At 41.4% G+C, this 16,040-nt stretch overlaps 1 protein-coding gene across 2 annotated transcripts; it reads left to right on the forward strand.

Annotated features, from left to right (window-relative positions):
• Window positions 1-361: 361 nt before the first annotated feature.
• Window positions 362-15,830, forward strand: itga6a (integrin, alpha 6a). Of its 2 annotated transcripts, XM_088315021.1 has the most exons (26): window positions 362-625; window positions 6,009-6,133; window positions 6,384-6,463; window positions 6,955-7,216; window positions 7,287-7,418; window positions 7,654-7,867; window positions 8,272-8,465; window positions 8,552-8,646; window positions 8,730-8,857; window positions 9,157-9,246; window positions 9,338-9,399; window positions 9,482-9,651; window positions 10,164-10,307; window positions 10,395-10,510; window positions 11,069-11,231; window positions 12,016-12,102; window positions 12,194-12,273; window positions 12,368-12,442; window positions 12,538-12,640; window positions 12,797-12,967; window positions 13,049-13,138; window positions 13,344-13,451; window positions 13,741-13,839; window positions 13,923-14,048; window positions 14,303-14,427; window positions 15,058-15,205. In XM_088315021.1, the coding sequence occupies exons 1-25, from the start codon at window positions 456-458 to the stop codon at window positions 14,408-14,410; spliced, it is 3,192 nt and encodes a 1,063-aa protein (XP_088171147.1). In that variant the 5' UTR covers window positions 362-455; the 3' UTR covers window positions 14,411-14,427; window positions 15,058-15,205. The 2 variants fall into 2 exon arrangements, with proteins under 2 accessions (XP_088171147.1, XP_088171145.1); XM_088315019.1 differs by lacking the exon at window positions 14,303-14,427 and having other exon boundaries at window positions 15,058-15,830.
• The last annotated feature ends 210 nt before the right edge of the window (window positions 15,831-16,040 follow it).

The raw sequence follows: 16,040 nt of genomic DNA on the forward strand, positions 1-16,040 counted from the left end.
CATAAAACTATACATTTTCACACCCAGGAATTCAGTAGAATTCTGGAGAAAAAGCTCCTTTGCTTTCTCAGAAAAAAAAAGTTTTTCCTTTATCAAATGTAGGCTCTCCATTGGTAATTTACTTTATGTAACACAGTGTTGTAATAAGTACCAAAAGAACTGATTCGTAAGGTGTACCTGTGAACTGCTTGCGCAAACTAAAAAAGCTGTAAAAATAAAAGCTCTTTGAACTTCAGTTTGTGGAAAAAAAAAAGTATTTTCTCCGTGAGTGCGTATCGCACTCATTTGTTGTCGTACTACCGTTTGACCAAAGAGGGCGCTGTAGGTCATACCCCACTACCCTGAAGGCAATCAACCCGCGGCTGCTTTCAGTGTCTCGGTGTCGTCTGACCTGAGAGCACTGGAGGGATTCAGCTTGCGCAAGGTTGCATCCATAACACGTAAAACTCACCGGGATGCTGCTGCGAGGGGGACTTTGTGTCGCACTTTTCTACCTTTTCAACACACCTCTGCTGCTGTCCTTCAACCTGGACACTCACTATGTGATCAGGAAAGACGGAGAGCCGGGGAGTCTGTTCGGATTCTCTCTCGCCATGCACCGGCAGCTCAACCCGGACAAACGAATGTGAGTCTGTAATCTCCTCTGGAGGGAAAATCTAGAAAGTCATACTAGTGCAACCTAATCAGCATTCTCACTTTTCCCATTTACAGAATTGTAACACTATGATGCCTATTTTCCCTTTTCAAATAACCATTCAAGTTATTGTTGTCGCCTAAAGAGTACTTTGTGTGATTTGTAACAGCGTGTTATTGTGATGTATGCATTTGAACTGAGACGCATGCAGGCGGAAGACATGTGAACAAACAATGGTGACAAGTGTCATGCAAATGTGATGGAATGTCAAGCCAGGTGGCCTCTGCAGGATGAACTCTCAACTTTTGTCCACATGCACATTTTAATTTCAATATAAGGCTCGTTTGTCATTGTTTAAGTACATTATTGCTCCCCTGTTGTAGTTCTATCAGAATTTGTCTTGATAAGATCACATTACATCTTCTGGACAATTCAGAATTAAGCAACGAGACGTGGTGTAACTACTTTTTTGTTTTAAGTTTTAAGTGCGCACACTTGGAGTGATTTTGGTGTTTTTTTTTTTAATGAGGGCTGGAACGGATTGATTGCTTTTGCTTTCATTTCAAAGGTGGAATATAATATAGGATACAATACAATGTTTAGTGAGCTAGTGTGATCACGGAAGGAATTAAATCCATAACATAACAAAAAGTCTGTGCTGAAATTCTTTCAAATTCTTTCTTCATTCAAATTTACGCCCTCTTACTCTAGTCTGCCGCCATCTTGTGGTTGATAGTGGAATTACACCCAATATAAACACGAGTCAGACTAAAATGGGTTATTAACTGAACAAAAAAAAATATTATTATATAATTTGATGTAACGAATAGTCAAAATCGAGGGTGTAATGTATTCTTCAGGCCACACAATTTAAAGCTTCTGCACGTTTTTAATTAAAAAAGGAAGCTGCTAAGAGGAGATACAGTTGTAAAAGATATTTCCCTCATGGAAGTTTGTTTTCCAGAACCCTCTCTTAAATTCTGCTTACGCCTGATTTTCGGGATTATTATCATCTCCTCACCTTCCTCGAGCAAAACCTTGAGGGTTCGAGAAGGCGGCGACAGGGTCGGCGTGTCGAAGCTTGCGTCCGGCGCGAGGCTGCAAGCATGCTGACCCTGCAGCAAGCGCGAACGGAGGCGGTTAGGACGACAAGCCCTGATAACGACAGGCACTGAGATTTCGCAAAGATTACAACCTGTGGAATTTTATCTCCGCTGCTGTTTTGACTCTGGAGGGCAACTGAGAGCAGCTCACGCAGGGTGCAAACATTGGGAAATGTTCTATTTTATTATTATTATTTATTTATTTATTTTTTTTTTTACACCTTTTTGTGACTTGCGTTGTTAGTCTTGCGTAGTGTTATTGGTTATTTGGCGGAACTCTGTTTGCTAACTTCATCAATGTGATTTACAATCAGTGAAGAAATGTAGTGAAATAATGACACTCAGATTTCAATTTGCAGTGGAGCTTTGAGAAATTAATTTAATTGTTATGTCCACTTGTTTCGTAAATCATGTTTCCCCATTGAAATGAATGGAAATCCCATTCATCCGTTCCACCCCCCACAAATTTGTTTTAGTGTTTTTGTCTATTTATAAAGAAAAATATTACTCAGACAGCGTACCGTAATACCCGAACTGAATGGAATGTAGAGAAGTAAACAGTTTGTGTCATGATTTCATTTACGATCCAATTCATTGTGCTACTCAAGTGTGGTGTTCCAGCCTTGGCCACTGGGGGGCAATATAACACTACAGTCATACCGACACAAGCAAACCCTAATTACGTCCTCCATTACTTTTGTCGGTAACTCAGTAATATGTATCGTATAAGTATAGTCTTTTTTTCTTGGCGATAATACAGTAAATATGTGCCTGGCGGTAAGTATTGTTAAATTACCCAACTATATGTTCAAATAGCACTGCTTCTAAAACCGCAACTACCAATGCTAACCGTTAGCATGCCAGTTGCGTTTTGCATTGTTTGTTAGCTTTAAGCTAATGGGACTTTCCTGTTACTGCTATAAACACGATTATCTGGTGGATGATATAATGAACGGTTACGTGTTGAGAAACTCAAGGTGGATATCCAAACAAATATGAATAAAGTTTGGCGGCACGTTGGGTGGTCAGTGCATCTGTCTCAGTTGTGGGATTCAGAATTGGAAGCTCGGCCCGGCCCGCATTTTCCTGCCTTGTGTTTCTGTTTGGCAAACAGTACACATGAGCACAGATGTTAGCGCTAACCCAATGTGAGGGGTGTCCTGTGTTGCTATGGAACCCATTTATCATCGAAAACATCTCACAGTACGCCACTAAACAAAAATGTCACGAAAGGGATGAATTCTAGAGGAAAAAAATGAGCATGAGTGTCAGTGATTGTTTATCTATATGTGGCCTGTGATTGGCTGGTGACTAGTCAATGGTGTAATACGTCTTTTGCTCAAAGTCAGCTGGGATAGACTAGCTCACTCACAACTGGATAGATGGTTGACTCGTCAAACAAAAAGAAGATAACGTTAAAGACTTGTTTCCGCCCTGAAGACTTCACTTCAGATGACTCCAAATGAGTGTTGAACTTTTTTCACTGTTGCTTCCATGATGTCAGCGTGGTGCTTCACAGCTGGAAGTGGTCAGCTGTTCATTAGCTGGATAATGTGCTCAATGAGCTTTCACTTGACTAGTTGTGCTAATTAGCCACCGAGTCACATGAGCTCATCAAGGAGCCGCCTCTTGCTTGAATCTCCACCAAAAAGCCAAACCGTCAGATGTGATAAATAATAACGAACTATTTATTGCAAGCATTTACTTGTTACCAAACCCCGTTTTTACAATCACTTGAACAACAGTTGAGCAAACTATTTTCTTCGGACCTCTGATTTAAAAAATAGCGATCCAAAATGCGTTGTAGATCCAAGTTGAATTGAAATACTCAGCTAGCGTAAGCTGAGAAAACAGGCTCAATTCACCGGCCAGGCAGGGCCATCTGCGCGTTTGTAACCTGATAGATTAAACACAAATAACTCGTCATCACTCGAGGCATTCCAGGCTGACAAATTGGTCAAGTTTGGCTGTTTTCATTGAACTTTGTGTCATTTCCAAAGTGGGCATACACTCACATTGGGCTTTATTTTGAATATTTGTTCAAGTGTTGACTCAAAGATTTGATCTTTAATCAACATATGGCAGGTCAGTTGTTTGTTATGTGAATGAGTAAAAGCAGCTGCACTTCCGTGCACATCTGTGCCACCACTGCAGCGCGGTGTGTTAACAAAGAGCAGCGCAATCATTGTTTGCAGCCACCGTGTGTTCCGTTTGCACTTAAACCGCTGTGACAGACAGACACGTGACATAAGTGGCGTGTGTGCAGTGCAATTATGAACAACTTTGATGTTTATTCTGCACAAAAACTTTTGCCAAACAGTACCACAGTCTGTTTTGCAATTCACACTAGTGTTTATAACAAAATAAATCCTGTCAAGAAAAATAAACACCTACTTCCAGGTAGCGGAAGTGAACGTAGCAAAGAATGATCAAATTAAAGTTTTTAGGTGGAAGATCTGAAGGAAAGCCAACCCAAAATATTTTTGAGAAGGAAAAATAGATTTTTAAACCAGCGGAACTCTGCTCTCGGTCTCAAAGAAAAGCCATGAAAAAATATTTTATTCGGCTGCAATGAAAGAAATTATGAATGCATATCTTTTGGAAAAAAATGAGAAAACAAAAGTATTAGAAACAACTGTCGGTATGACACCATATTGTTATTACTTATTAATTCCTCTTGTGTATATTTTTTTTCTTTGCAAAGGCAGATTTTGGTGTATGTAAACGTAAGGCTATAGTCATCTCAACATTTGATGTTGCAGCACAAAAAAAAGAGCCATGCAGCATTCACTTAGTACAGGTGTGGGCAAACTATGGCCCGGGGGCCACATGCGGTCCGTTAAATGTTTTAATTCGGCCCGCCAAACTTGAAAAAAATTAAATGAATAAACCTTGTTAATGTTTTATTTTCTAAATACAATATTTTCATTTTCATTTAAAATTAAATTAATTTTTTTTCTCTGATGAGGTGAGGTCCATCCATTTGCTCCTGGTCCGGCCCCTCCGTCCAATTTTAGAACCCATTCTGGCCCACAAATCAAAAGGTTTGCCCATCCCTGACTTGGTCGAACAAACCGCTGCTTAGCAGTCAACCAGCCAGGCCGTGTTGCACGTAAATGTCAATATTAAACCTCACTTACTTGCTAAATTCTACATCTTTTCCCAGGAACTCCGCTTTACAATTGTAACACCGATGTGCTCTTCCCCATCTTGAACAGCTGTTGAGTAAGCCGGTGTGGGTTTGTATTCCTGGGCCCCGTCCTCTTTTTATTGTTATGGGAACGTCAGTTCTGCTCCAATTGAATTCTCCTTCTGGTATTACAAGACATGCGGGCGGCTGAATTGTTGTAGTTCAGGTGCTGGAATGTCAACGTGAGGGCAACTTTGAAAAAGCTCCGGTTTGTATTTGCACATCACTGCTCTTTTGTTTGAGCACTGGCTTTGCAGTTTGCTCTCGGGTCTCTCAGTCGGGTCTCCGTAGGAGGTGCGTCCTTGTTGTGCAAATGGAGCGCCACGGGCCTGGCCTAGAAGAACCTAAAAATCCAGTGAGGGAAGAGTCGAGAAGTTAGACAGGATTTCCTTTGTGTCCCTTAAGGAAATTCCTGCAGTTATGGGCAGTGCCGACAATATAGTGCAGCTTTCAAATGTAGACTTCTTGTTTGCTCTCACTGTGGTATGCAAATATTGTCAAAATCTATTATTATTTATTTGTATTGATGATACGGCACATGAGGATGTGCTTATTCTGCTTGGAATTGCTGTTTCACCATACAGCGTCATCTCCTCGTGACGGTAATTTGAGTGATAAAAGATGAGGTTTATTGTCAAGACTACTCACAGTCAAATGAAAATATTCATAGACAAAACAAGCGCCGGCTTATCAGACGTGTTTTTTCGCTTATGTCTGACTGAAAGACATTGAAGCTTCACCTTGTAAGCGAGGAGGCGGTTGTTGCTGATTTCAGAGCCGTCTCAAATGCACAACAAAGTATTTTCCTGTTCAATTTGGGGAGTTTTGTAGAGAGTGATTATTGTCAATATTGGTTGGGCCAAATGATTTTATGGAAACAATTTTTAACCCCAGGGCGCTCTGCAAATAGTCCGCATTCTACACAAGAAGCAATGTCCGGAAAACAAAAGAAGAACTGTCACTGAAAAAACTCCAAATCTGATGATGAACTGATGTGGCTCCTTTGATTTTGTTTTTTTTCCGCGAGCTGGTCGTGCAGAACACAGCATGGCTTGAACTGACACTTTTTTTTTTTTTCCAGGTTGTTGATCGGCGCCCCCCGAGCCAGAGCTTTGGGGAGACAAAATGCCAACATCACCGGAGGCCTCTACAAATGTGACATTAACTACTCTCCTGATTGTGAGCGCATTTTATTTGACAGTGAAGGTAAGAATTCATGTCCATTTCCTTTCAAGCAAACTGTATGTCCATGTCATATAAGACAAAAGCCAGTTTGTATCCTTCGACTTATCTGTGAATAAGAAGGCCAGTTTGAATTTGGCTCAAGAGTGGGAACTGCTTGAAAGTCAGCGATGTGAACCACCCAGTGATGGTCTCCGTATTGTGTTTAATAATTCATTTCTATTGTGTATCCACATTCATGCCATGGCTTTGTTTTTTGTCTAAACTTTGAAAGAGGATATCCAAGTTGAGAACAAGGAGAACCAGTGGATGGGCGTCACGGTACAAAGTCAAGGACCTGGGGGAAAGATTGTGGTAAGTGGAGTATTTACAACTATCCGTCCATCCCTTTCCTCTACCGCTTGTCTTTATTACAGCTCCTTCTGTGCAACAAGCGAGGTCTTCCCTGGACTGGAATTTTATTCAATATGTATTTCTTAAATAAAATCACCTGATTCATCAGTAATAGTTTTCTTTTGCAAATATCGTCATCAGCCTAAAAAAAAATCCGTATCAGTCAGGCCTTAGTGATGAGTCACTTGAGGTTGTCAAGATTTCCAGATGGGAAATTATGTAAATCAATGACATAATTAAAATCAATTTTAAAATCTTATTGAATTGGCATTAAAATGTCCTAAATCTACCTTTCAAAAATCTTAAAATTGTAAACACATAAGACGGATTTTATGAAATAGTAAATAGTCCTGAATCAAATAGAAATAACTTTACATTCTTAACAAAAATAATTTACCCAACGTTTCCGGTGAACACTGTTAAATCAACAGAACAAAAATCTTGTGCTTCAGACGTGCGCTCATCGCTACCAACGGCGCATGTTTGTGAACACGCCCCAAGAGGCCCGTGACATCACTGGCCGCTGCTACGTCCTGAGCCAAGACCTGACCATCGACGAGTTGTCGGACGAGGACGGCGGCAACTGGAACTTCTGCGAGGGCAGGACCAGAGGTCATGAGATGTTCGGGTCATGTCAGCAGGGTCTGGCCGCCACTTTCACCAAGGACTACCATTACCTGGTGTTCGGAGCGCCGGGAGCATACAACTGGAAAGGTCTTGACAACTTTCAAAACACGAATGCGCGGTTGGGTACGTGGGACTGATTCACTTTTCTCCCCGTCAGGCATCGTACGCGTGGAGCAAAAAAACAACACCCTGCTGGAGATGGGCGTGTATGACGACGGCCCTTACGAAGTCGGCAATGAGCTCGTCTTAAACCCGGAGCTTGTTCCTGTCCCTGCCAACAGCTACCTCGGTGAGACACTTTGCTTCATCAACCAGTTGTTGTATTTTTGAGTCCTGTAGATGGCGCTGTTGCTTTAAAAAATGGCAAGTCAGTGTGCTTTCAGCCCAATGTTGAAGAGGGAGTGCCATCCACTGGAGTCCAAAAATACTACAACTGGTTCATGAAGCAGATTTGAAGCTTCGTTTACCCATCACTACAAATTAGTGTACATTAAACGAACTGTCAACGGTTCTTGTGCATGTAGGATTCTCTCTGGACACTGGTCACAGCATCACCAGGAGGCGTGGCCTAACGGTGGTGGCTGGAGCACCCAGAGCCAATCACAGTGGAGCCGTGTTGCTGCTGAGGAAAGAGAACCAAGGCTCGGTCCGACTTGCTGTGGACCACACCCTGTACGGGCCCGGACTGGCGTCTTCTTTTGGATACGACGTAGCTGTGGCAGACCTGAATGGGGACGGGTGTGTTGCACTTTCACATCACTCTGGCGGCATTAATAGATAAATAATAAGCGCCAGGGTGCTCATGGGTGTTAGAAAAGCAACTGACAACAGCTGAACTAAACTGAAATGAAAAAAAAAATGTTTGGGATTGTGCCACCACTTCCAATTTAAAACTTGTAGTTAAGGCCCAAAAAGTATTAAAGCGCAAGCTTCAAATACAATATAGCATAGCCTCACATGCTCTACTGTAACAAATCCATATTGCCAAGCTACGGGCTACTTGACATCCAAACCAACGGGTCAAAGCACCAGGCTACTTTCTGTTGGGTTGCTAAGCAACCCGCACCCAACATAGGGACAACCTTGTGCCGTGCCTCCACCGTCACGTACAAAAACATCGATATCGTGTCTATTTGACGCAGATGGCAGGACATAGTCGTGGGAGCGCCCCAGTTCTACATGAAGGACAAAGACGTTGGAGGTGCTGTTTATGTTTACATCAACCAGGCGGGGCGATGGCGAGGCGTCACTCCTGTCCGTCTCAACGGGACGCGAGACTCCATGTTTGGCCTGGCAGTGGAAAACATTGGAGATGTTAATCAAGACTCTTATCAAGGTCGATTATTGTGGCTGCTGTCTTTTGTTGCTTTGCAACTGGAATATGCTTTTCTTAACTGTTTTTTTTTTCCCGCCATCAACCAGATATCGCCATTGGCGCACCTTATGATGATGGCGGTGCAGGAAAGGTCTACATTTTTCATGGCTCGGCAGAGGGAATAAACACACTCCCGGCTCAGGTTGGTTTGATTCAACCTCGAAGCGTAATGGATGTCAATTCCATGTTTTTGTTTCATGGTGGAATTGTTGTATTTTATTCCAGATTATTTCCGGAAAAGATAACGGCATCCGACTGTTTGGCTATTCTCTGGCAGGGAACATGGACCTGGACAGCAACTCTTATCCAGACCTCGCCGTGGGCTCTTTGTCAGACTCAGCACTCATTTACAGGTTTTTACATTCCGACGCATGACACTGTATTTCCACAAATATTTATTGGAAGCATTTATGTCCTTCACTTCGGGTCTGGAGGTTATTGATTTTTCAAACAGTTTGAGATTTGAAAGTACAGAAAGGCGATGAACATTTCTTCTCTTGAGGGAGAAATAATTTAGGTGAATTGAGGCGTTTGTTTTTTCACATGGATAATAATAAAGGCCTACCAGGATCTGCTATTTCAGAAAATATGAAGTAATTTGAACGCATTTAATATGCACTCATTGCTACACTTCTTTTTTACTTTTTTTCAGAGCAAAACCGGTCATTAGTATCCACCAAGATGTCAAAATCTCCCCACGAGAAATTGACTTGAGAATAAAGAACTGTGGAAACAACATCTGGTAATTCTTTGTATTTTTTTTTGTAAAAATTCATTCAACGTTCAAACCTCTGTCCAGTGTAATGTAACAAAAATCCATTTTCTGTCTTTAGCTTCACGGTGGACGCTTGCTTCAGCTACAAGGCAAACCCTGCTTCTTACAACCCAAGAATAAGTACGTAAATCCCCTTTGATTTTATTTTCCACGTGGAAGCCTTCTTGTGTGTCACATCTTGTTTCGTCCTCTTCCGCTGCAGCCATTGGCTATTCTGTGGAGGCGGACGGAATTCGCCGGAAACAAGGCTTGCTCTCAAGAGTTGTGTTCTTGAACAAATCCAACTCGGAAATAGAACACCAGTTTAACGGCACCTCGGACCTCCGAGGACAAAGGCAGGAAACGTGCATCAAGATAAAAGCCAAGTTGAAGGTGAAAAGAAAACTGAGAGGATCATAAAGCATCAACGCCACACATGTAGCGCATACGCAATTGCGAAACCACGTTCCATAAACAATTTTATTCAGTGATTGAATTATTCAATATGGAGGATAGGTTCCCAAAATGATTTGTGAAATGTCGAGCCACGAATATACCAAACCAAAAATATTAGGACATTCTCACTTAACTAGTTAATTAATTTCGGATTAGGCTCTTAAATTTTAAGCATGTCAACCAAAACATTTTATGCTTGCGACTTTGTGGGAACATTTTCGGGAAGGCCCTTTTTTCTCTTCCAGCATGATTGCACTAAACAGTGACCTTTGACCTCACAAATGCGCATCTGGATGAATGGACAAACATTCCCACAGACACACTCAAATCTCTTGAATATTCCCTAAGAGTGGGCGCGATCATATCTGCAGTTTTATATTTGTCTTCCATATTTTCTTATTTTGTCAAAGAAGCATAACTTAACACCTTTTTTTTTTTTAATTGCGCAGGACAACATCAAGGATAAGATGCGAAGCATTCCTATCGAGGTGTCAGCACAAATAGTTGGCATCAAGCGACAAAAAGCAAAGAGCGGCCTCCCGCAGCTTATGCCAATTTTGGACTCCTCTCAGTCAAACAAAGAGACTGTCGAGGTAAAGCAACAAATCATTTTTTATATTGAAAGAAGCAAACAGGTTGGCATTCTCACAGCTCACGCTTCATTGTATTTGTTTTTCTAGGTCAATTTCGTCAAGGAAGGATGTGGAAGTGATCATATTTGTCGCAGTAACTTGATGATGGACTACAAATTGCTGTACAAGCAAAGCAATCAAGACATTTACTCGCCTTTGCCCGTGTGAGTAACGGAAAGAACCCTTTTAAAATAAGATATGATCCCCAGAGGGAGAATTCATACGCTATAACAGCGCACTGCTTATTAAATAAAATGATCATTAAACAGAATAAAAACTGGTAGAATCAAAGTCGCAGGTCTGTTTTCAAAGGCTTGGTGACCCCTGCATTAGTTGTATGCGGGCTCCCTCTAGTGGTACAAGAAATAATTACAGCCCAAGTACCCTTCAGTTTTCAAGGCATTTTCTTATTTTGCTCACGTAGTTGATGTGCTTTATTTGCACATTTCTCCATCGATTGTCCCCATTACAACTTCAATATGTTACAAAACTTCACACCACGTGTGGTATTATTTTCTTGTTTAAAAAAAAAAAATTCCATATTCATTTTCTCTGTCTCTATGTGCGCTGCAATTGGCTAGCAACCAGTCCGGGGAGTACATACATATGAAACGCGAGAGAAAGCAAAAGTTGGATCAAGTGGATTTCCTGCCCATGTTGTTGCATGTTAAATCGCAGCATGCATTCATTCTGAAATAAGTGCTCTGTTTGTGTGTCCACAGCCGGGACAACATGTCCGTGTTTCATCTGACGTACGAGAAGAAGGACTTGGCTGTGCTGCTGACTGTCAGCAATGTGAACGGAGACGACGCCTACGAAGCCAAGCTGACGGGCTCATTCCCCGACACGCTGTCGTATTCGGGCGTCCGCTCGCATCGCAACACGGTAAAGCACAAGACCGAGCGCTATTTTATTCGGAGACATCACACAGTATCTAAAATAACAGTTGTATCGCTCCCAGAAAAACACTATAACACCGAGCCAATTAGGTGAGATGAAAGAAAGTAAAAACATTTTGTTTCCTCGCAATTGTCTAATCGGGTGACAGTCTGAAATGCAAAACTTGAGTGAAATAACGCCAAACGTTGCTTAATGTCAGAGAACGAGTCTCACCTAAATGTACTGTGTACGCTAGCCTACTTCACCCACTGAAAATCAGAATGATTGCCCCATTGTTTTGGATTTTAAGGCCATTAAGCCTTTTTCTCAATGTAGAGATGAATTTTAACATTGCTGAACATCAGGAAACTGCCGTCAATCATCATCTCACTTTTATGGTCGTTAAGCTTTTTCCTCATGAAGCAACATTAAAGGGGAAGTCAACCCCAAAATTTTCTTTACAAGTATATATTCCATGAAGGCCCACTGATCTTAACGTGACATTCTGATTAATGTTGCGTTTGTAGAATATGCAATAAGCCGTAAAATCCCCCCACTTTTTGCCATTTCGACTGAAAATGACGTCACAGTTGCGCTGGTAACAAACAATCATGGCTCATCTTTCGAAAACAGTTGAGTTGCCGTTACATGACCTGAGCAACTGTGATGTCATTTTCAGTCAACAGAAAGTAACAAAATGGCCGCCTCCTAAGATGGCAAAAAAAAAGGTGCATTTTATACTGCTTAATTTATATTCCACAAATGCTTTACTTTTGTCACATTCCCCTAGATGGACAAGCAGATCATATGTGTCGCGAATCAAAACGGCTCTCAGGCCGACTGCGAGCTTGGCAACCCGTTTAAGCAGAACTCTGAGGTACGAGCTCACGCGTTGCAATCCTTAAGCAGGACTTTTCAAGCTTTTGTTTTATTTGCATTTGAAATAAAGAAGGACTTTTCTCACTAAGGTTACATTTTACATCATCCTGAGCACTGTGGCAATGACACTGGACACCACGGAGATTGATATCGACCTGCAGCTCCAAACGTAACAACTAGTAGCCTAGCTCACATTCAGATCTGATGTGTTGTGTACTTTTTTCCGCCTAGTTTTTACATTTTCCACTTTTATTTTCATTCAGAACCAGCGTACAAGATTTGGCCCGTGTGAGCGTCAAAGCCAAAGTGATGATTGAATTGCCTTTGTCGGTGACCGGGTATGTTTGCGTCGGACCGCAAGAACATCCGTGTCAACAGAACACGTAACTAATGGACGTGAGGAGCTCATTATTATTTTGCTCGTCGCCGTCAGGGAAGCCAACCCTCATCGGGTTTCATTCGGCGGACTCGTGAGAGGCGAGAGCGCCATGAAGAGCGAGGAGGAGATCGGCAGTTTGGTCAATTACACATTCAGGGTATGTTGATATGACTCAAGTCCTCCCAGAGTCGCCATTCGGCCTCCATTTGCTCGACAGCACCTGCGAAATTTCAACAAATTGAGTGTTTATGCTAAACACGATTTGTTCTTAAACGCAATCAATTAATTTGGACATTTTTTTTTTCTCTATCAGATTAACAACTTGTGGGACGCTTCCGTCAAATCCTCACTGCACATCCAGTGGCCCAAATCCAACAGAAACGGCAAATGGCTTTTGTACCTGGTGAAAATGAACGCTAAAGAAGGAGCGCGCGACGTCATTTGTACGCCCGAGTCGGAGATCAACCCTTTAAAACACATCCAGGTCCGATTGAATACGCAAACCACTCAAGACATCAAACACGATCGCTTCCTTGCTCATTCATGAGAACGGGTCTGCTTTCAGGAGAGCTCTGCGTTCAGGACAAAGCGTGAAATTGCGCAGAAAAAAACAAGAGGCAAGACGTGCCCGCTGTCAGACAAAAATAAGATTTTGGTGAGCATTTTTTTATTGATTTTTTTCACTGTGTCAAATTTGGCTTTAAAGGGGAACTCAAGTCAAGAACATGATATGGATTATTCTTCTTAATTCTGACTCCATGAATGCAATATTAATCAGAATATGGTTTTTAGACTAGCGGGGACACATAGAACATCTTGAACTTGAGTTTTTGAGATCTAACACATTATTTACCCCTTAGGCATGTGGGAAAGATTTGCAGTGTGTGGTGCTCAAGTGCCCGCTGCATGGACTGGACGGATCCACAGTGGAACTCCGAGCTCGTCTATGGAACTCAACCTTTCTGGAGGTGACATATTACTAATTTACATTTCATGATAAGTTATTGCTTTTGTCAGTGGATTCCAGAGGTGGTAAAAGTACTCACATAAGTATAGATACTTACTGAGGGATATCGGCCGGCTGCAGGGTTTGGATCAGGGTTGTCGGTAATATTTAAAAAATTTGTCAACCGTGGGTTTGTGAAGCCTTTGAGACTTATGTCCCTTGCGTTCCCCTTTATGTACAGTAACAAAATATTTGTACTTTATTTCACGCCACTGATGGAATCACACTCAACTGATTTGGTCTTGACGCAGGATTACACTTCTCTTTCATCCTTGGACATTATTGTGAGGGCTTCACTGGTGCTCCACACTCGGTCCACAAACATGATCCTGAGAACTCCTGACACTGACGTAAGGCACAAAATGTCAGCTGGGATACGCTGTGACGTCTGCAATCATGCATTTCTAAAATCTGTTGTGTGTGTTGTTGGCAGGTGACGCTCACAGTGTTTCCAGAGAGTGCCGTGGCCCAGTATGGTGGCGCCCCCTGGTGGATCATCGTGGTGGCTGTTCTGGCGGGGATCTTGATTTTGGCATTGTTGGTCTGTCTGCTGTGGAAGGTGAGTGGAAGGAGTGACAATAGAAAAATATAAAGATAATCATAAAATGATAAAAATATAGATGACTATTCTATTTTTTTTTTTTTTTAGAAATTGCTCTTTTTATCAGAAACACAAAACAGTTTTGTTCGTTATCCAGATAAAACCCAAAAACATTGGACAGTTTTTTTCTGAAAAACGCCCAGTGATTTTTTTTTTTCTGCTTTTATTTGCGATTGTTGATTGATCACCATTGCTCCCGCCCTTCCCCTCAGTGTGGTTTCTTCAAGAGAGCATCCAAAGACCAGTACGATGCGGCCTATCACAAAGCTGAGATCCATGTTCAGCCTTCTGACAAAGACAAGCTCTCTGCCGAGGCCTGATTTTATGCTCGGAACAGGTTCAACAACAAGCGAAAACAAAAACAAAAAAAAAACTTCAGCATGTGCGGCAACTAATGAACTCACCTCAGCAGCTTTATTGTCAACGCACAAGCAGAGCCGGCCCAAGGAGTAACCTAATTAAGCAACTATTTGTTAAAGTAAAACCAAATTATCTCAAATTAAACTCAGCTAACTTAATGCTAACACATAATGGGAGACGCAAGAAGGCCCAACAAATAGTTGCGTCGTTATAAGCCTTTAAGCGACAGATATTTGAACACAAACAGTGGAGCAACACATCTAAACAGATAATATAGCAACGAAAATTACTGTGGCCAAGATCGTCCCCATGTACACTTTTCTTGCATGTACGTGACATTTTATTATATCACAGATGATTTAGATTACAAATTTATAGCTCAGGCTTGGGCCGGCTCTGCCCAGATTTAACAACAAATTGCTCTTGTGCAATCTGTGTTGCAAGATCATCGTTGCTGTGTAATTGTGTGCTCTGCAGGTGCTTCGGCTTGGCTTTTGGAAACGTTCCCTGAAATACGGAACGCATGCTTAACATTATTTCCTTCTTTTTGCATAGCCAGCGCATGTTTGTGTTTGTTTTGAATTCCTCTTTTTATTTGTCCATCCAGTGTGGCTTCTTCAAACGCTCCAAGCAGGAGGACACTGTCCCTCAGTATCACGCCGTGCGGATCCGGAAGGATTCTCCTCACAACGAAGACGGTAAAGTCAAGCTGGAGGCTTTTAAGAAGAAGCCGTGGAGGACAACGTGGGTTGACAACGAAAGTTACTCATGAGTCTTCTTTATACTTTGGATCAAGGCCAACAAATTGGTCCTAAATTTGACTTATTGCGCAATCAAATGAAGATCCAATTTAAGATATTTTATGTTTAGTGTCCAAACCAGAAAAAGACAATCCTTTATGTTAAATATTTTTCTTCATATGCTCACCGGGAGTTGCGAAGTCTTTCTACACTGTATGGATGATTTTTTTTTTTTCTACATCAATTTGTAACTTTTGTAAATATTTTCTGCACATTGAATATTTATTTTTGATAAATCATGTATGATGGAGCCAAAGATGTTGAGTCTTATGTGAACTGGACTGACACACATTTGAAAAATCAACGACAGATCTCATGTAGTGGTACGGTGTCTTTCAAGCCTTTGAAACGGAATTTGAAAAACGATGTGGATTTTTTGGGATTCAAGTACTTTTGTAGTTTTTTTTTGGGGGGGGGATAGCAATCGTACCCACTGTGAACAAATGTTTGCTTGTAGCATCGTCACTGAAAGTCATTTTTTTGTGCGAATCAAAAGGGACATAGCAAAATGTCCTGAATTTGATTACATATTCAGGAATGTAAATTGTCAAGTGGAATAAATATTATTTTTTAAAAGCTGCACATTTTTTTTTACATGAATTTATGATTCACTCTGTTGACTACCATGCAGTGATGTGAATTGTTGCAGTTCTTTATCTGCCCGATGATTTAATTTGTGAATGTGTTTGTAACTTATCCTTTAAGTGACTGAATTATTGTTTTCAATTTATTTTATTCATCAAGAAAATATTTTCTTAAAACATTGATTCAATATTTTGGACATTGACAT

Source organism: Idiotropiscis lumnitzeri, chromosome 14, assembly GCF_059441095.1.
Source record: "Idiotropiscis lumnitzeri isolate Australia: NSW breed Sydney's pygmy pipehorse chromosome 14, RoL_Ilum_1.0, whole genome shotgun sequence".
NCBI classification, from domain to species: Eukaryota; Metazoa; Chordata; class Actinopteri; order Syngnathiformes; family Syngnathidae; genus Idiotropiscis; species Idiotropiscis lumnitzeri.

Bases quoted from the DNA above. Each gene is read 5' to 3' on its own strand.
- itga6a (XM_088315019.1), top strand. From the start codon at position 456: ATGCTGCTGCGAGGGGGACTTTGTGTCGCACTTTTCTACCTTTTCAAC. The intron at 626-6,008 runs GTGAGTCTGTAA...TTTTTTTTCCAG, and splicing joins CTCAACCCGGACAAACGAAT to GTTGTTGATCGGCGCCCCCC. The intron at 13,452-13,740 runs GTGACATATTAC...GTCTTGACGCAG, and splicing joins GGAACTCAACCTTTCTGGAG to GATTACACTTCTCTTTCATC.